Source organism: Triturus cristatus, chromosome 5_2 (assembly GCF_964204655.1).
Source record: "Triturus cristatus chromosome 5_2, aTriCri1.1, whole genome shotgun sequence".
Classification (NCBI taxonomy): Eukaryota; Metazoa; Chordata; class Amphibia; order Caudata; family Salamandridae; genus Triturus; species Triturus cristatus.
The window spans coordinates 73,268,321-73,289,534 of NC_140588.1; the positions used below are offsets into that span (position 1 = coordinate 73,268,321).

At 43.6% G+C, this 21,214-nt stretch overlaps 1 protein-coding gene across 2 annotated transcripts in view; it reads left to right on the plus strand.

The window, feature by feature from the left end:
* LOC146822679 (molybdenum cofactor sulfurase-like) overlaps positions 1 to 21,214 on the plus strand; it is a 1,712,661-nt gene that overhangs the window by 1,250,439 nt on the left and 441,008 nt on the right. For both annotated transcript variants that reach the window (XM_085606872.1, XM_085606873.1), the window contains exon 11: positions 11,020 to 11,144. In XM_085606872.1, the coding sequence (XP_085462998.1) occupies positions 11,020 to 11,144 (125 nt within the window). The remainder of the gene's footprint in view (positions 1 to 11,019; positions 11,145 to 21,214) is intronic.

Here is a 21,214-nt window from a genome sequence, read left to right on the forward strand (position 1 = left end):
TGATAAGTAACACCCTCTGAAACGGATGCAGGTAATTGCATACAGACGTAGCAATCCCTTACTTCCATTGTCTTCACATATTCATATAACAGTTTCGAAAAAACATTACTAGAAAAGTTATTAATTGACCTATCTTTGTGTATGTAAGTATTACTAATTCTAATTGGAACTAATTTTTGTGAATTCTTCTCTACATTTGTCACATTCTCTGTATGCATTTCAAACTCTACTTTAAAAGTAACTAATAAAACTAAAACACCCCATAGAAGCATTAATAATCCAGTACAGCAGCAGCACATCCTACACCACCTCTTAAAGAAGGCACATCTATTTCTATTATCTTCTATGTTAGCCATTTTAGTTTAGCCTCTACTACTCCACTACTGTTTGAACTTTTTCAATTTCAATTCTTCAGCAATTCTTCAGCTTTCAGTTTATCCAAATGATCTCTCCGTTCACTTGATCCAAGTGAATCCTTCCTTTATTCAGTTTGGATACTTGTCATTCTTCACTTCAATTTCTTCAATATCAAATCGTATCAGATCTCCAACATCAAAATCTTCAGTACTCGACTCTTCTCCAATGTCAGTCAAGAGTACTTTCAGAATTTCACCAGTATCTTCCTCAACCACTTCTCTCAAGATCTCTTCCGGATTATCTCGAGTCACTGCTTCTTCTTTTCCTCCTTCAGACAGTGCCACATAAGACCATTCCGGCGATCTGTACTTTTGGTTGGGTCTTCTTACTCTTTTTATTTCCACAGGTTCGTTTGACTCCTTTAATTCTTCTCCTTCAGCTTTTGAACTTTGACTCGAAATTTCATTCACTTGTTCAGCTTTCGATGTATTTGCTCTTATTATTTTGTATCTCAGCCTCTTAATTCTGTTGTTAGGCCAACGATCTCCTCTTAACACTTTTTTCGGTTTTATTTCTTTATTACTTCTTTCTCCAATCCAAGTTCTCTTTCTCAGAACTCGACCTTCTGTTTGTTCATCTTCATCATCTGTTTCAAGTGCCTCTTGTTTCCGCTTTCCAGCAGCTCTCTTCTTTTCCACAGATTTTTTCACCACTGTTTGAGACTTCCCTACTCCTGTCCCTCCTCGAGTCTCCGACACGCAATCTTCTTGCTGTCTACTTGTCCCTTCACCTGGCTCATCAAGAATGTTCCCTACACCTCCTCGGGGGTCTTCCGCAATCTGTCCCTCTCTATCTTTTTCTGACCCTACTTCTTCAAGTATAATCTCAAGTGGTTCTTCAATCTCCTCCTCTTCTGATTCAGGAGTAGTCTCTGTGTGATTTCTCTTTTCTTTTCTTTTTCCTTCACTGCTGTTTGAAACTTCAGGCTCTTTTACAGAATTTGATCTCCTCTCTGATACTCGCAGTGGTTTATTCGAAGCTCTTCCTACTTCTTTCCCCACTGATTCTGTATCTTCATCATCACTGGAATCTGACTCTTCAAAATACTCTTTACCAGTCCCTTCTTTTGGGTTTGGAACTCTCAGAGTATGACTTGCATGTACCCAGTGCTTCACTCCAGCACACTTTACTGCAGTCGTTGTAGTCAGAATAACTTGTCTCGGCCTTCCCCACCTTGGAATCAAGCAATTTCTTCTCCTGTGAACTTTTATCCTCACCCAGTCTCCTGGACTCAGATCATGGGCTTGCTTCTTCTCAAGTCTGGTAGCTTCTTCTTCAACCTGGTGAAACACAGAATGAACTGCGTCAGCCAGGCCTTTACAGTAATCCAAAATCATGTCATCAGTTATTGTCACCAATTTATTGACAGGCACGAATGCATGGCGCATAGCACGTCCCATGATTATCTCGTGCGGACTCAAACCAGTAGTTCTATCTGGAGTAGATCTCATAGTCATCAGAACTAGAGGTAAAACATCTGGCAATTTCATGCCAGTGGCTAAGCACATTTTTCCAATTCTATTCTTGATTGTGCCATTAATCTGCTCAACCACACCAGAAGCCTCTGGTCGGTATGCACACTGTAGCTTCTGCTGTATTTTCAATGCTTCACAAATCAAACCCATGAGCTCATTTTGAAAGTGTCCACCTCTATCAGACTCAACTGTTACTGGAAACCCGTACCTAGGAATCAACTCCCTTAACAGTAACTTTGCCACTGTTAATCCATCATTTCTTCTAGTCGGGTAAGCTTCCACCCACCTTGAAAACAAACAGACTACCACTAGAACATACCTCAGTCTGTTTACTTGGGGCATCTCAATGAAATCAATCGGCAATCTTGTAATAGGTCCTCCTTCTCTGCCTATTGTCCCCAGACTCACCACTGTCTTTTTCCCAGTGTTAAATTGCTGACAAACTAAACACCTCTGACAGATGCTTTCTGCAATTGTCCTGAACTTTGCATTGTACCAGGTTTGCTTGAACGACCTAACCATCGCGTCCCTCCCCAAATGTCCCTGGCCATGATACATCCTTGCCATTGACGACAAGATGGAGTTGGGCATCACTGGTCTGCCATCTCTGTAGACCCAAACATGGTCTGTTTCTCTTGGAGCACATCCTGCCTTAATCCAATCTTTTTTTTCTTCCTCTCCTGCCTCATCTTGCAACTGTTTCACTTCATCCCAGGTCTCTAAGACATTAGTAAACATCACAGAGAGTAAAGACATTTCCCCTTCTCTGTCCCTGTTGATGGATTGATTCGTCTTGGCACAGTATTGCGCAACATCGTTGGCATAACGGTTTCCGACCGTTATAAAATCCTCCCCTAGTCCATGGGCAGCACATTTTACAACTGCTAACTCCTTAGGCAGCTGTATCGCCTCAAGCAATTTACCAATCATTTCAGCATTCTTTATTGGAGTTCCACTCGATGTCAAGAAACCTCTTTGTAGCCAAAGTTGGCCAAAATCATGCACCACTCCAAATCCATACTGACTATCAGTCAATACAGTTGTCCTCAAATCTTTCCCAATTTCGCAAGCTTTTGTCAATGCTATCAATTCAGCAACTTGCGCAGATTTCACCCCTTTCAATGGTGATGCTTCCATGACCTCTGAAACTTTGCATACCGCATATGCTGCACATAGCACACCATCATCATTTCTCAGGCATGATCCATCCACAAACAACACATGATCACTCTCATTCAAGGGTAGATCCCTTATGTCTGGTCTTGGTTTTGTACAGTACTCAAGCACATCCAAACAATCATGATCATCTTCCATCTTCACACCCACATTTTCAATATCTGGTAAAAGTGTCGCTGGATTCACATTCACACATCTCTCGAGAGTCACATTTGATGCTCCCAGAATCACTTTTTCATATTTAGTCAATCGACTATGTGACATGTACTGAGTTCTGCTTCTTGTCAAAAGAATTGCCACATTGTGAGGTACGAATACCCTTACAGGATATCCCATTATGATTCCTTCACTCTGTTCCAGACTCCTGCATGTTGCAGCCACAGATTTCAGACAACCTGGTAAACCCACAGCTACAGGGTCAAGTGTCGATGAGAAGTACGCAATAGGCCTTCTCAGTAATCCATGTTTCTGAATTAACACTGAAAGTGCACACCCATTTCTTTCACTGCAGTACAGCTCAAATTCTTTCTCATAGTCAGGCATACCCAAAGCTGGAGCCTCACACATTTTACTTATGAGCTCTTCAAATGCTGCCATTTGTTCTGCATCTAGATCCAATGGATCTGTCATTTCAATTTTTGTCAGTTTAATCAGTGGCTTTGCTATCAAGGAAAAATTAATTATCCACTGACGACAATAACCCACCATACCCAGGAACATTCTCACTTCTCTCTGGGTTTTTGGAGCTTTCATTTCTCTGATTATTCTGATCCTGTCAACAGTCACTTTTCTCAGACCCTTTTCAATATTGTGTCCAAGATAATGCACCTCTTTCTTGCAAAACTGTAATTTGGCTGGAGATACCTTTAACCCTCCATCTGCCAGATGATTCAGTAAAGCTATGGTATCTACTTCACAAGCTTCACGTGTCTTTGATGCCACCAGTAGGTCATCAATGTACTGCACTAGCACTGAACTCTCGGGCATGATCAAACTTTCCAACGATTTCTTCAATAACTGATTGAATATCGAAGGACTCTCCGTATACCCCTGTGGGATTCGACACCATGCTAAGATACGCTGGCCAAACCTAAATGCAAAAATCGGCTGGCTATCATGATGCAATGGAATTGAAAAGAACGCATGACACAAATCAATCACTGTATACCACTCAGCATCATGTGGAATTTGATACAGGATCACTGATGGATTTGGCACAATAGGACAACATGCCACCACAATTTGATTAACCTTTCTCAAATCCTGTACGATCCTAAATTTCCCATTGGGCTTTTTTAGTCCCATTATCGGTGAATTACACGGACTACTCAGTAGTTCTCTCAGGACTCCTTGCTGAATCATTTTCTCAATTATAGGAGTTATCCCTTCAATTATTTCTGGTGTCATTTTGTATTGAGGAATGTTAGGATATGTGATTCCCTCTTTTACTGCAATTTTCACTGGATCTACATTATTCATCAATCCCACATCCTCTCCAGTAAAATCCCAAACTGTCCTTTTCACTGTGTCTCTCAGCTCTTGAGGCAAATCCTCCGGATTAAACACAGCAAATGCACCAATTAACTCACTTTCTCTATTTTCTAGAGTCACTCGGTACAAAGCATCTTCATCTGGTGTCTCAAAGGCTATTCCATCCGGTGTACAAAAAATTGTGCAGTTCATTTTGCACAACAAGTCCCTACCCAATAGGTTCACTGGACTAGTGTCACAGACAATGAATCTGTGCATGTCTGAAAATTTCCCTATCTGTACTCTTACAGGTTCAGTAAGACGTGTTTTGATTTGTGTATTGGCTACACCAACTACTTGGATTGCTTCATCCGAGAGAGGAAGATTTCTAACATCTGTTGACCTGACAGTTGATCTTGTCGCACCTGTGTCTACCAAAAAAGTAACACTCTCCTCATTTATTTTCCCATCCACAAATGGTCCTGCCTGGTCTATTTCTAGAGTTGCACCAAGTATGCACTCTTTTTCCTCTCCTCGGCACCGTCAATAATCACCCTCAGACTCACTCCCTTCACTCTTTAACAAGTACTGCTGTACTTTGTTAGAACGTCTTGGTTTGTTTACCTGCTCATCATTGTAGAATCCTGAATCCTGATTATACTTTTGTAACCCTCTATTCTGCGGCAAGGGCGGTTTTGGCTCTTGACTCTGCTGTCTCACAACTTTCTGTTGTTGCTGCTGTTGATTATTTCCTTCGTTCTGCACCTGTTGATTTAAATTTTTATTTTCATTACTCACTAATGGTGGATTAGGACACTCCGATCTCCAATGCCCCAATTGGCCACAGTTGTGACAAGGAAACTTTTTCTTCGCTTCCTCAAGACTTCCTTTTCCTTTCCCTGCATATCTAGGTCTATTCCCTGCATTGTTTCCTGGATTATTTGCCTGTTCCACTAACTGTGCGTCCTGTCTCTCTGCAACTTTCACTTGTGCCCACATTGCTTTCTCTTTCAGCTTTCTTTGTTTTGCTTCAATTTCATCACTGAAGTATTTTGCATGTCTCAGGATCTCATCTACTTTCTTACTCTGCCAATCCACTGTGTGCTCACGAATTCTCTCACCAATTTCAGGTCTAAGGCCATATACAAATCTGTATACAAAATGACTCAAATCTTTGTCACCCAGGTGTTCATCTCCACTGAATTGTTTAAAAGCCAGTATCAGCCTCTCGTAGAAAGCATGAACTGATTCTTTCGCTTCCTGTTGTGTTCGATCTATCTTTACCCAGTCTGTCTCTTTTGCAGGTACTTTACTCTTCAGGTATACCATCACCTGATCATACTTCCTCATTACCTCTGGATCTGGTGCCCCTGTTCTTGGGTCTCTTGGATATTCCTCAGTAGGCCAACTCACAACTATTTTACACTCAGTCCACAAGTCTGCTGGAACAATTATATCAAACAGACTATTCAGGTCAACCCACAGCACTTTTGACAATTTCACAAACCTATCTACCTGCCTATACCACTCGACGGGCTTTTCTTTCAATCGAGGGAAATCATTCGTAAATGATAAAATATCCTGTCTGGTCCATGGAACATGTACATATCCTCCTCCAGGTATTTCTCTCATAGGATAATTATCCACTGGTTTCTCCTTTTCTCTCACTGGAAATGCTGAATAAATTGTTCTATCTTCAGTCTCATCTCTTTTCTTGTACCACCTATCCTTCCACTTTTCTACATCACCCCATCTTCGCAATAATGCTACCATTTCCTTAATCTGTCCTGTTCTACCAGTAGCATTCAAATTTTCAATGTCCTTCTCTGTAAAATCCATCCTGTAAGTTCTTTGTAAAGCTTTCACTTTATCAATGTCAACTCCCTGTTCATTTGCTATTGCTCTTAGCCTGTCATGTGTATTCCTTGCTCTCCAGGTAACACTTTTGCACATAAACATTAGTTCACCATCATGATGACTCTTCAGAATCTCTGTTGGAACTGTTCCTGTGACAAGCTCTTCTAGTTCTACACGTAACCTAGCTACATCAATTACTTGTGAATCTTTATCCTTTTTCTGTAGAACCTTCATCCAATCATTCAAATCATCAACTGTTATCTCAGCAGTTTTTCTCACTGGAACCACTCTCTTTTGCGGTTCTAAAATTGGCATCCCTGAACAACTAGCTTCACTAGCATCCAATATTTCACTACATGTGTCATGTCTTGCTTGTCTCAGGTCATTTCTTTCTGCTCTTTTGCCTGAATCTCCTGAAGGACCAACTGAATTTGTCAGATTATTCCCAACATATGGAATCACCAGTCCATTCTCACCTGTCCTCTGTTTGTCAAACACAGGCATAACTGGACCTATTGTTACAGGCACCGTAACAGCTTCTAGATTCTTCGTTAACTCCCTAATCTTCTCAGTCAACTCTGTTGTAGTTCTGGCTAATTGTCTGGCATTCTTATCAAGGTAATGATCACTTCTCACTTCAGGTGTCTCATTTTCCGTCTCACTAACACAAACTGTATCTCTTATCGGAGAAACAACTGGTGTACTTTTATCCGGTTCTGGTCTATATGGAGGTGGTCTCTTGTAAATCATGTCATTCAAGACCTCATCCTCATACTCATTAACTCCATATTTTCTTATTTCTGACTCAGGAACCCTTTCTGCTCCTCCTTCAACTGTTCTCATCGTATATAATCCCTCTGACATACTAACATCTCGCCACCTTTTCATTCGATCTTGATGAGTCTCACGATCATGTCTCCTCCCAAACATATACCTATAGTACCCTCCAGATCTTTGTTTCTCTCTCTCATGTACTTCCTCTTCCCATTCCACTAAAGCCTCGAACTGTGTAGGTCTCGGTTTCGGGTCAAGACATAGCATCTTTTCCCGTAGATTTCTCAACACGGCCAGATTAAATGAACCATGTTCTGGAAAAGCTAGAACACCATCTTCTTTAGTATACCTAACCCAATTCTCCAACCATATACAGGTATGAAACCCATGTCTTGCAGCCATGAAGGATGCAGGTGTTTTCGGTGGAGGTAACAACTCGCCCTCTCTTGTTTTAACATCTTTATCCTTGCTAAACCACTTTTTAACTTTACCAAAAAATGTTTTCTTCTTTTTCTCTTCTTGGTAATACATTTTAGCGTTTACAAAAAACTCTCTACTCTTTCCGTATTATAAATATACAATACGAATTTTCAACCAATTGCAGCGCGACTCACACTAACGCACCAATCCTGGAACGTTTACGTCACTAAATAGCTCTTCCAATCCTTGCGCGGCTCACACTAACGCACCAATCCTAGCGCGAGCACTATTCTGATTTACCATCCAATCAGAGCGCGGTCTTTTTGACGTCAACAGTCGCTGCAGTTTGTCTCCTGTCTTCTGTCACTCGTCTACCCCTCCTTTACAAAATCTTTTCAGTAGACTTCGTGTCAAAATTTCTACAAAATCTATTAGTTACAACATAAAAACATCTCCATTGTCTGCTTCGCTAACCACAGAATAGTAAAAGAGAGTCTATTTCATAAGAAACCTTTCATTGACACAGTAGCACTTCTTCTACTCTGCCCTACTAACATACATTCATTAACTGTTTCCTCTAGGACTTGTCCAAAGAGTCTTACAATCAACTAAATGTACAAACATTCACGCACATTCATACAAAGGAAATATAGTACATACGCACAGAATCCTGTTTCCCGAGAACAGACAATCTGCTCCACTACAGAATTATAACACACATTAACTAAGCAAGCTTTCTTTGCCCAGTTCTTCAAATAAGCTCAGAGAATACCTATTACTCCTCCCGCGATAAGCTTTAACGGAAATCCTTACGGATCCTTGGGACTTAAGACCAGAGTTTCACAGATAACCTTCACTATCATACACACTCCTTATATACCAGAAATATCTAATAGTAACATACGACGATGTCACTGATTCCGAACCCAGACAATGTGACGCGCAACTTCAATTGTCACACGTTATTCCCCAATTCCGTCTTTCCCGAGAGCAGCATATACTTCCCTCTGCCCTACTACGGAACTGCTACAGCTTCCAAGTTCCAGAAGCACTACATATAACTCAACATTACGACTCCAACATATAGTATTAGTACATATACCAACATCAACCAATAATCAATAATCAATAAAAAACAATCTTATCAGATCAAGACAATCATCAAAAACCATCCTCTGCTACCAGGAAATTGATAGAGATCAGGGTGTGTACAATATTCCCACTACCACGAATAAAGTAATCTCACAGTTACACGCACATGCATACATCATACGCTAGGGCCCATTTCACTAACATACGCTCAAATACTCTACCAGCAATAAACCTGTGGAAGGAAAACACTCCTAAACACCCTACATCTATACCGAGGTCGATAAGACCTGGTTTTTGTGACTGTCCTTAAGCATAATCTATACAATATATACAACAATGATCAATAATGCAAACCCAATAATTGACAAGAAAGAATATCCAACACCATGTTTAAAATTATATTGCTTTATCTAAAATTAGTCAAAGAAAATCAATCAGAGTAAATCATTTCTCATAGTTACCTATTCTAGCTAAATGTCAGAACGGGTCAGGACAAGTCTCTCGGTAAATGTCTCTCAAGACGAAGTCCCTTCAGCATCAATCCTCAGCAACGCAGATTCGGTACGCGGCAAAGGCAAAATGGCAAGTGGCAAAGACCCTCTCTAGGCTAACATCTCTTATAGTTTCTAAACAATAGAAAGATACATTGGGAACATAGAAAAAACCATAATGTCCGCCGGACTTGCTGAGCAGAGCGAGAAGGAAAGGATGTAACATCGCTACATTTGAGAATCTCCGCTCAGGAAAAGTACACATAACGAAAACTACGGAACAGGAACCAAGAAAATAAAACATGTATCATAATAATCCTGCTTCTCCTCGGCCATTGAGCCACAGTTCAGAGCTTCTCTCTAAGGCTCCTTTGTTTCCCAAGGCTGCCAAGGACACTTTCACTTCTCTTGGAGATTTCCCAAAAACTGCTGCTGTCCTCATGGAAAGTTTTTCAAGCAAGGACCATGGTCAGTTAGCTTCAGGACCATTTCCAGCAGGGGTCTCCCTCGTCACAGTTTTGACATTATAAATCACAGCCAGGCTCACAAGTCGGACATCTTTTCTTAGGCCAACATAGGCCTCAATAGACCATCTTAATTAAAAGAGACAAAACAACGTTACCACAGCATAGTGATTAAACAGTGTTAACCCCACTAATACCCTTATGTGTATGCATTTATCTAGCACTTGCAACATAGAAAAGCATTAATTCGGAAAGCGTTTTGTGCTCAAAAATAAACAGCACATAGCAACGTTTAAACATGAAAACACGCACGTTATTTTTAAAACAGCCTATTTATGCACACCCACGTGTAACTCTCTCTTGTTAGGACAAACGGATTGATTAATAGAAACGCACTTGCACAAGACAAATAATTAATTATTAATTATTAATAATTAGTACAACGAATAGACATGCCAGAGCTTCAAAAGCCCCAGAATTTTCAAACTGAAAACTCTGCTCCAGCAATGTTGCCTTGCAACTCCTGTGCCTCCAGCCTGTGGGTCCTCTTGAGGGTCAACTTTGCTTTCCTTGGGCTCCCCTGGTTGCTCCAAGCTTGCCCTGACTCCCCTGTGTTTGGTGAGTCTCCTGGGCCTTGCTGGTCCAAACTGTAATCTTCTTTGACCTTCTGTGTGGGTTGCCATTGCCAAGGCTTGTTGGTGCTCCCGCCGTACACCGACCTCTCAGGACTCAAAATCCTTTGTGGGACAGCTTGTATCCGGCTCCTGGTCATCCTCGATGTCTCTTGGTCCCAGTGGCTGCAGAGGCAAGAACCCCCTCAACGCACCCGAAGCACCTGACATCCAAAACTGGAGGATCCCAATGGATCGTAAAGTCATCGTACTCCACAAAAGCAAAGACTTGGACAATAATAGATATAAATGGGCACTACTTCAATTGGGGCTTGTTGTTACCAAATGGGATGAATCTCGACATTGGAAAGATGCCCCCCCCATTGGAGGGGGCAGGGGAAAATGGACTTAATCTGGTAGGCATCGGCTGATTACAGGGAACTATCTATGGAGTCAATACGATCTTGGGTTGAGAATCTAAATGTAGAAAAGGCAATGTTGAACTTTGAAGAGGGTCCGTCCTGAAAATAGCTATTTGGGTGTTGTGGGCTCACAAAAGGGTGGACCTAGGAGGATTAGGGGGTGCAATTCCAACTACTGTTGGTTGTTTACTTTGTCAGGTGATGGAAAGAAAATACTTGAACTGTTGATACATTGTGATGCCAGATATCCTTTTGGTGTCAATAAAATGTGTGTTAAAAAATCCATAATCACAGGTTACACATGTGTATTGTTTATTCAGAATGTCTTATCTCTCTCCTTACTTCCACAGAGTACAAACATATGATTGTGGGGACACAATTGCAGACTGGCTATCCTTGTTCCTTGGCCGCCATTGTCGTTTGATTAGGCAGAACTCTGACTGCTGCAGAAATGGCAATAAAAAGGAGAAGAAAGGTATCCCATAATGCATTCTTTTATTGAATTTAGAAAAACACCAGATACCTTTTATGTAGAGAAGAACAGTATGACAGTTTTCACGGAGATTTGTGTTGTTTTTTACTTTTTAAAATATGAAAGAACACTTGTGTTGCTTTACAAAATATTTGGTTTGTTGTTAAATATGCAAAGATAGGTCATGATGTGTTTAATATGATATGAAAACATAGTTGCTATTAGATAAAAAGTAAAAAAATCACTGAAAAGAGTATATTTTTAACCATGCCATTTCTGCACTGTATTTCAATGAACGTGCTTGAACTCTTATATTGTAACATGGATCACATGTCAGCATAACTTACAATTACAGGTTATTAAAGGGTAGAACACACAGACGTACACATTTGTGAATGTAGGACCATTACCAATAGTCAAGCATTAAACCATGGTTCCCTTTTAATTGTTATGAAGTGGAGGTGTAGTAATAGTATACTTAGAAAGCTGCTTTTTTATTAGCTGGGCAGGCAATGTCGATGTTCTGGTTAGACAAATGGTTCAAATTTCATTCACATTTCCCATATCCATCGTCTTCTGGAAACCACCATACCACATGGACACGAACACATTCCCTATTCTCTACACAAGCACACATGAAGAATGTAAAATTCAATAATGTCTTTATTTTCTCAAAATGTATGCACAAAATATCATGCAGACCTTTAGCAGATCTGACTCAGGTAAATGAGCTATGACAGCATCTGCAAATATGCTTGTTGGACATTTTCTTGTTTGAGAGAACTTTGATAGGATAGCACTTTCTCACTGGTTCGACTTACTATATGTCAAAATTTTGTGTTCATCAAAAGTGATCTTTCATGTACTTTTATCATTCATATTACATTTTGAAAAAGCTGTGTATGGCATATGAGCACTGACGGTCATTTGCGAATAAGGGTCCTCAGATGTTAGAGATTGACCATATTACCATTCAATGAAAAAGAGTCTGTTTAGTGGCTGGGTAAATGGTATTATGGCAAATAGCAGAATTTGAGTTAATGAATGTTCAAGAGTGATTGTTTCCACATGAAAGGAGGATAAAGACGAAGGTGACTTCTGTCTATAATCCTTGGGACTTGAGAATCATCCATGAGTTAGTAGTCCTTATGAGATACAAAATTTTGAAATTCTTAACTGAGAAGTCCCATAATAAGTAAGAAATTATTAAGGGATGTAAGATAGCCCATAGATTAAGTTTCTAATAACATGACCTTAGAAGAATCTAGGCCCCCATATCAAGCGTATGATGTATCGCTATAGAACAACACAAGTTGTGCATAGAATCTTCATAAGAACTTAAAACATGCATTAATGTTTGTGAGAAACCTACGTTTGAGGAGCCCAGGACATTCTCAAGTTATTGTCTTTTGTTTCTGGTGTCCAGGCTTCCACATACTGTGGACCAAGTTCCCTTTTTATCACTTGCCTTTCAAATTAGTGAGGCACAGCAGCCCAAGGATTTTTCAGGGAGGTGCTGTGAACAAAATATTTGGAATTCAGCAGTGCATCAAATAACATTCAATAAATACTAGTCAGTGCTTTTAATAAGGGTTAACAACTAGTACTACTCACACATTTACAAATAAATACCGAATGACAGGTGAAAAACCAATAGGAACAACCTCCAAAGGGCTAAAGGCTAAACATCACTACCACACGAAGAATCTCTACTTACTCCTAGTACACAAACTATGCCAATTCAAGCTGTTGGCACATGCCTATAAAGCCCTTCACAACCAAGGAGCAGCATACCTCAAACATCGCCTGAGCTTCTACCGTCCCTCCAGACCCCTACGCTCCACCTCCCTCTCCCTCTCCCTCACTCACACCCACGGATCTACCACAGCAACAGCGAAGGCCACTCTTTCTCCTACCTCACCGCAAAATCCTGGAACAGCCTTCCTACCCACCTCAGGACATCCCCTCCCTTTAGAAATTCAGAAGCGGTCTTTAAGCCTGGCTCTTTGAATAAGGCCCCAGCAGCCGATCTCAGTGCCTCGATACCCTCAATGGTGATAAGTGTGCTCTACCAATCCTGATTGACTGATCTGTAATTAGAAAAGTCAAGCCTGGCTGTGTCACAGAGAGCTACTATACACTGAACAGTAAGAGAATAGAAATTTCAGTATAAATCAACATTTCATGATGTTATTACAAATAAGCCCATTTCTTAACTTTCACAACTAAATGGCCACACTTTCCATAGAGACTATAACATATGGGACATGTTCATAAATGCCTTGTTTTTACTATTAAACAAGGTTGCCCATAAGCCACAGAAAACACAAGCTCACTGGGTTTATATACAACTATGACTCACCAAAAGGTGTTCCCTGTGACAACTTGAAATGCACCTTGAAATTTCAGATTTCAGGAAGCAAAGGATATACAATTAGTAAAAAATGGGTTGGGGTTTTGGTGTGGTGGTTACTGTTGCTCCAAGGTGTCCACCATACTACTGTACAGGGCATCCGTGGTGCTTCTATCCTTCTGTGGTCAGGGCAGGTACAATATGTGAATTAGAAGACCACGCGGGCATATAGGGAGTTTTTTACTCTGCAGCATTTCTTTCTGTCACCATTGATGCCGCCTATGCAAATATTTTCTTTTCCTTTGGTTGGTGTGCTGCTTGTTGGTATCTCCAGAGGGTGACCCAGCCTTTTTAAAGCCGTGTGTGGTCATTGTTCTGCCACTGCCCCTCCTGCCTGTCCTAAACAGTTAGGTTGCTGCCCCATCCCGCTGTTGTTTGAGTCCATGCACCAGCCACTCCCTTTTGCCCTGCATGGTCAGATGTGCTGCCACTGCCTTCCATTTAGCTGAATGTCCATCCCCACTCCTCCTGCCCTCCGTTCCACAATTCCATGCAGCATCATTGTCCTCCTGCTTAGCCTCAGTGCTTAGCGTGTTGTTCCCACTCTCATACTCTCCTTCCCCCTGACTTCTGATGTCTGCATGCATGCCCATGCTACCTCCTTTCTGCCCAATATATTCCATGGACCTGCCACCTTCCTATCTACTCTGAGGTTTCTGTTGAGTTGCCACTGCCCCTTCCACCTGCCTAGCATGCTCAGATGACTGCCGATCATCGTTGCCACCTCCACCCTTCCTGTCCAAAGTTCCAGGCCTCTATGCCCTTCTACCTATCCCCCATGGTCCATTTTGCTGACAATCCCTTCTTCCCTCCATGCTCTGTTGTGCTGCAGCTCCTCCCTCTGTCTGTCCTGCATTGTCTGTTGTGAAGTGTCTTTTACTGCCCTCTTTAGTCTGTGTCCAGCCCCTTACCCTATTCTGTCCACCATTGACTTTTGTGCATGCCCCTGCCCCTCCCTCTTGCCCACCATGGCCTTTGTGCTGCCACTAACCCTCCTGCTTGCCATGAATTGTCTTCTGTGCTTCCACAGCCCCTTCCACCTGCCCTGTGTGGTCAACTTGCTACCCCTGACCTCCTCCCAACTTCCCTCTGTTGTCTCTGTGTATGCCATTATAGTCTCACTGTTGCCCTCAATAGTGTGTTTCACTTCCACTGCCCATTCCACCTACCCTCCATGGTCAGCTTGCTGCTCCTGCCCAGCCCTCTTGCCCCCTGCCCCCCATTTTCCATGTGCAGACCCCTACCCCCTCCCTCCTGCATTGTTTGGTCTGCTGTTTTTTCCCTACCTCCTGGCCTTCATGGTCCATTGTGCCGCAACTGTCCCTCCTGTCTGTCCGCTATGGTCAGATTGCTGCCCTTACCTCTTTGCCCCTGCTCTCAGTTGTCCTTGTGCATGACCCTGTTCCCTCCCTGTTGCTTTCCATGATCCCTTTGCTGCACTACTGTCCCACATGCCCTCTGTGATATATTGTGTTGCTGCAACCCCTGGCACCTGCCCTGTAAAGCTAGGCTGGTGCCCCTGCCCATATTCCTCCTGCTCTCACTTATCCAAGTTTGTGTCCCTACCCCATTCCTCCTGCACTCCGTGATCCAATATATAAAACTTGTCAACATTTTGAACTTGGTAAGGGGGAGATTTTGAAAAAAACCTGTGTAATTGATTTTCCGCATTGACTTACATCAAAAAAGAGAAGACTTTTGGCAGGAGACAAATAAATTAAAGGCCTTTTGGGCTTAAAAACATCAGGAGTCTCCTGCCTGAATCGGGTCTCTTGGCATGTATGGTTGTACTGCCACTGCCTCCTCCTTCTGCCATCAATGGTTGTTTATATTGCCACAGCCTCTCTTGCCTGTACTCCCTTTTTGAGATGTCATCAGTGATGTCACTGACCATGTCATGAATGATGTAATAAGTGACATCTTCAGCAGTGGATTGCGGGCGCGCGAGATGTAGTTAGTACAACTAACTATATCAATGGTTTTGTTCGAGTGAAATGTCCAGCGAACTATAACACCCCTAAAACCTATTGTTTTTTCATTGAATTTCTAGGGCTTTTTAAATGCTAATTCCTAACTATATCAGGCCTCAAACCTATGGTTTTTTCAGTGAATTTCAAAGGTTTTTTAAATGCCAATTCCTAGCTATATCATGCCTGAAACCTATGGTTTTTTCAGTGAAACAGGACTGGATCCTAGATTCAGTCCTTGGACATCTCCTGTAAACAGTTGAGTAAATGCGTTTTTGTTACAGTAGTGATTTTTAAGGATTATTATTGTATTTTAAAAGTTGACACAGAAAATGTTTCACATAGAATCACCAATGTTATCCTATGACAGAAAATTCACTTAGCAGGTAAGTAGTGTTATCGTTACTTTTCCTTACTCAGTGGTGGATCCTGGATCCAGCACAGGTGAATCTCCTGTAAGTCATACAGATGATTTTTTAGCAATATTTTTCGTTTGTGAAAATAGACACTTAGAAACTTTTCTGCTTAAAAGCACACAATGGATTCCTATGGAAGGAAATACAAGTTACTGTTAAGTACACTTAAAATTACTTTTCAGGGTCAGTGCTGGTCTAAAAGATGCAGCACTGGGTTCTCTCCTGATAACAGGTGAGTAAATCGGAATTCATAGTTCGGCTGATTTTAGAGGAATATTTGTACGTTTCAAAATTGGACACTTAGAAACTTTTCTGGTGAAAACCACACAATGGATTCCAATTGAAAGAAATACAAGTTACTGGTAAGTACGCTTAGAATTACTTTTCGGGTCAGTGCTGGTCTAAAAGATGCAGCACTGGGTTCTCTCCTGATAACAGGTGAGTAAATCGGAATTTGTAGTTCGGCTGATTTTAGAGAAATATTTTTACGTTTCAAAAATGGACACTTAGAAACTCTTCTAGTGAAAACCACACAAATGGATTCCTATGGAAGGAAATACAAGTTAATGGTAAGTACGCTTAGAATTACTTTTCAGGGTCAGTGCTGGGCTAAAAGATGCAGCCCTGGGTTCTCTCCTGATAGCAGGTGAGTAAATCGGAATTCGTAGTTCGGCTGATTTTAGAGGAATATTTGTACGTTTCAAAAATGGACACTTGGAAACTTTTCTAGTGAAAACCACACAATGGATACCTATGGAAGGAAATACAAGTTACTGGTAAGTAGGCTTAGAATTACTTTTCAGGGTCAGTGCTGGGCTAAACAATGCAGCACTGGGTTCTCTCCTGATAACAGGTGAGTAAATCGGAATTCGTAGTTCGGCTGATTTTAGAGGAATATTTGAACAATGGTGAAGGAATGGGGTGGGGCCTGAGGTGACGTGTGCAAACACGCCCTGTGGCGCGTTTTAAGTTGGGGAATTAATTCCTCTTCAATCCTGCGGTCCCCTGGGGGCCAACTAGACCAGGTAGCTCCAGTATGCACTAGTGAGCTGCGTTGCAGAGAGGTGTTCAGAGACCACGCTCCTTTTTACAACACTCTGCAATGCAGCTCCGTGGCGCTTACTGGAGGTACCTGGCAGGCTAGTTGGCCCCTAGGGGACCTCTGGATTGAAGAGGAATCAATTCCCCAACTTAAAACGCTCCACAGGGTGTGTTTGCACAGTATCACCTCAGGCCCCGCCCCCTACCTTCACCACTGTGCAAACACACCCCGTGGCGCGTTTTAAGTTGGGGGATTAAGTTCCCTTGAACCCTGAGGTCCCCTGGCGGCCAACTAGGCCACCAGGTACCTCCAGTAAGCGCCACGGAGCTGCATTGCAGAGAGGTGTAAAAAGGGGCGTGGCCTCATTACACCTCTCTGCAACGCAGCCCCCTGGTGCATACTGGAGGATCCTGGTGGGCTAGTTGGCCCCCAGGGACCCCCAGTATTCAAGGGGAATGTGTTCCCCCTCTGCAAACGCACCAGGGGTGCATTTGCAGAGTGGTGTTAGGATGGGGCATGGCCTCCGGCCCGATCCCGTTTTTTTTTTCTTCTTTGTTTTAGAAGGGGGGCTGTGTAGCCCCCCTTCTTTTTCTATTTTTTTGGCCCTGGGGACCCCTTCCCTCAGGGACTGCCCCCAATTTTTATTTATTATTAAAAATAAATCGGGAAGGGGGCCGCGTGGCCCCCATCCAGAGGCCATAAATTGCCCCGGGGACCCCATCCCCCGGGGCATGGCCCTTTTGTTTAAAAAAATATATTTTTATGGAGGGGGTCTGCGTAGCCCCCCTCCTGTGGCCACTTAAGGACCCGGGGACCCATCCCCTGGGGCCTGGCCTCTTGTTGGAGACCGTGGGAGGGTCCCCAATCCCCCCACGGTCCCAGCCGGCTCCCCGCCTCTTGCGGGAGCCGGCATTGCTTTTCCACATGGGGAGCAGCTAACATGCTGCTCCCCATGTGGGAAAGCAATCTGCTTTGCTTCATTGAAGCGAGAGCAGGTTTCCCTGCTCTCGCTTCAATGAAGCAAAGCAGTTTGCAATGGCAGGGCGGGAGCCGCGAGGCTCCCGCCCTGCCATTGCAAACAGCAGTGGCCCTGGGGGGTGGCGGTCCCCAGGGCCTATACAAGGCTCCAGGAGGGGGGCCGCATGGCCCCACTCCCACATGTAGAAGTTGCCCCTGGGGGTGGCGGTCCCTGGGGCTGGGGGGGCCTGAGAGCCACCCACATCAAATTGTTTTAAGCCCCAGGGGGTGGCGGTCCCCGGGGATGGGGGTTGACAAAGTCCTGGGGGGTGGCGGTCCCCGGGGCTGCGGGGGGGCCGTGAGCCACCCCGCATATACAATCTTCGAGCCCCGGGGGTGGCAGCCCCCAGGATTTGGCCCCCCGGGGGCAAATTGCCATATTCAGCACGGGAGCCCGCACTGATTTTTTTTTTTCTATTGGGAGGATCCGCGCATCCAGTGCGCATCCTCCCGTTTTTAGAAAATTGGGCCTTGGGGGTCCTTGTGGGACCCCCTGAGCAGGCCTAGGGGTCAGGGTGTTTCTACCCTGCTCCCTTGTCGCGCTACCAACACTTCCTGATTCAGAGTGTTGGCCGCCAATTAGCATACAGCTCGTGCTCGGGAGGGTGCGGGGAGGGTGCGCGGATCCTCCTAGGCCATAGATATATATGTACTTTTACCTCTAATTTTCACAGGAACTACTGAACGGATTTACCCCATTTAAGCAAAAGGCATGAGTCTGAACTGAGGACTACCTCTTTTCCAAATTTGGTGTAATTCCGTTCAGCAGTTCGGGCTGTAGCTGCGTCAAAAGTTCCTATAGAAAAATGCATGGGGAAAACGCGTTTAGGGACCCCCCTTTTTTCTCGGCCCCCGCTTGACGAATTAAAGTGAAATTTTCGGAATAGGAGCGGACCAGAGCTGGCCAAAAGTTTGGAAAATTTCGCGAAGATTCGTCAATCGGCGCCAACGTTATTCCAAATAGAATGTTGCAGATTTCCTATGGAAAATAGGTCCTAACTATATCTACCTACTGGCGACCAGGTTATATATATATATATATATATATACACTCACTAAGAAAACCTACAGGGCAATAAAAATAGGAATAAGAATTACAAAAACCTTAGAAATTCATAATTACAGGGACGTTATAGTTAGGTTCAGATTTTAAACACACAAAATCATCGAAATTCAGCAGCTATAGTTATGTCAAGTACCTATACCTATAACTTGTGCTCCCACACAGTTTTCTCATCAATAATTTTACAGCAATTGTTGCAGTAATATTATCAATGACGTTATGGAGCATGTCATGAGTAATGTAATATGTAGGGTAACTACCAGTGCACGGTGGGGCGCAAACTATAGTTACTTTAGGGCACTAGCCAATTTCAGCTTTAGGGACTCCATCCGCCAGGGCCCGGCACATTTTTGGGGGGAGGGGGGCATGTGTCCCTCTCCCTGATCCGATTTTAGCCCCACGGACACCTTCTCTTTGGGGCCCATCACTATATATATGGGGAGGGAGCACGTGGATCTCCTCCCCTGACCCTCTTCCATTGATTTTTAGATGATTTATTGGCGGCGTAGCCTGACACTGTTAAAGAGACTGCACCACCTTGCTAATGTTAGCATCATGCTGCTCGGAGCAATGGAGGCAGCATGCACTACTGCAGATTACTGTGTAGAGGACCCGGGTTCGCCTTTGATGATGGGTTAATCCTGGGACAGTCGGCCATGAGTATGAACAGAGAAACTGAACACGACCAATGCGGACCCATTCAGGGGTTGGAATTTTATCTGGGATACCAAAATATTTGTTTCCAATTGGATTGCTTATTGAAGAGAGTTATACATGTTCATGGACTATTAAGACCAGAATGCACTTACATCATTCCAATTGACTGGCCCTTGAGAGTGAGGGGCCATCGGTATAAATGACACCAGATGTGACTAATTGTGATGAATTGCCATTTGAAGCCATGAATAAGGTCAGGAGTCCAAAACGCGTAGGGGAGGCACGCGTTGTTTTCATATTCAGGCAGTAATAAAATCAAGATTGGGCTGACAGTTTAGTGCATCTCTACTCCTCTGCTGGGCATGGGGGGATTTTAATTGATGATATAGGTCCTTGTAACCTTTGGTTTTTTTGTGTGAATTTCTAAGGTTTTTTAACTAGCAGCATGTTTGTATAGTGGTGGAGAAAGGGGGCTGCGCCTCCACCCAGCTCTCAGGAATTCCGCTGTGTAGGACTTACAGGAGGTAACAGGAGCGCTCTTTGACCCCAAAGACCCCTTAGGAGTAAAGTGGACTTCATCCCCCATCTAGTAGTGTGCCAGGAGGCATGTTTACATAGTGGTGGAGAAAGGGGGGTCGTGGCCTCCGAAGACATCTTAGCAATCCCACTGTGGGGATCTTCCTTGAAGTAACAGGAGGAGTAAAAAGTAAAGTGCTTTCCTTTGAACACGCGAAAGCAAAATGCTCTCTCTTGCTCAAAGCGGAGCACTTGTTTGCTATGGGATGGGGGAGCGCTGGCACCCAGGGACTTTGCTGGAGCCTGCCCTGGTGAGTGGCGGTCCCGAGGGTAATTTACGGTCCCCTCCCATTTTTTAAATAGCCCAGGGAAGGTGGTGGTCCCCGGGTCTGCAGGGGGAGCATGTTCCCTGCTTTTTACAATACTATCCCCAGGGAGGGGCCAGTCTCTGGGGCTCCTTGGGGGGCACACATTATTATAAATTTAGCCCGGGGAGGTGGCCTGCGTGGGGGCACATGGAACCCCGCATAAAAAAAACTGGCCCCAGGGAGGTGGCGGTTCCTGGGACTGTGTGGGGGGCTGGTACACCCCACGCATTCTAATTAATCATAGCCCCAGGAGGTGGCTGTCCCTGGGGCTGTGGGGGGCTGGACCCTCCCACGCATTTTAATTAAAAATAGCTCCGGGGATGTGGCGGTCTGTGTGGCCCCCTGCAATTTAAAGTATTAGCCCCGGGGAGGTAGCTGTCACCGGGGCTGCGGGGACCTGTGTGGCCCATGCATTACTATTTGTTATTGCCCCCGAAACCTGGCCCACGCTTCATTTTTTTTAAATGATCTGCCAGATTCATGGTCCACCGTGTATACCCCCCAAAAAGCTTTTAAAGAAATGCTTTTGTTTGGTCCTGGAAGTCCCTGTGGGACCCCATGAACAGGCCTAGGGCGACAGGGGGGTTTAACCTTGCCCCTTGTCTTTTTCTTTA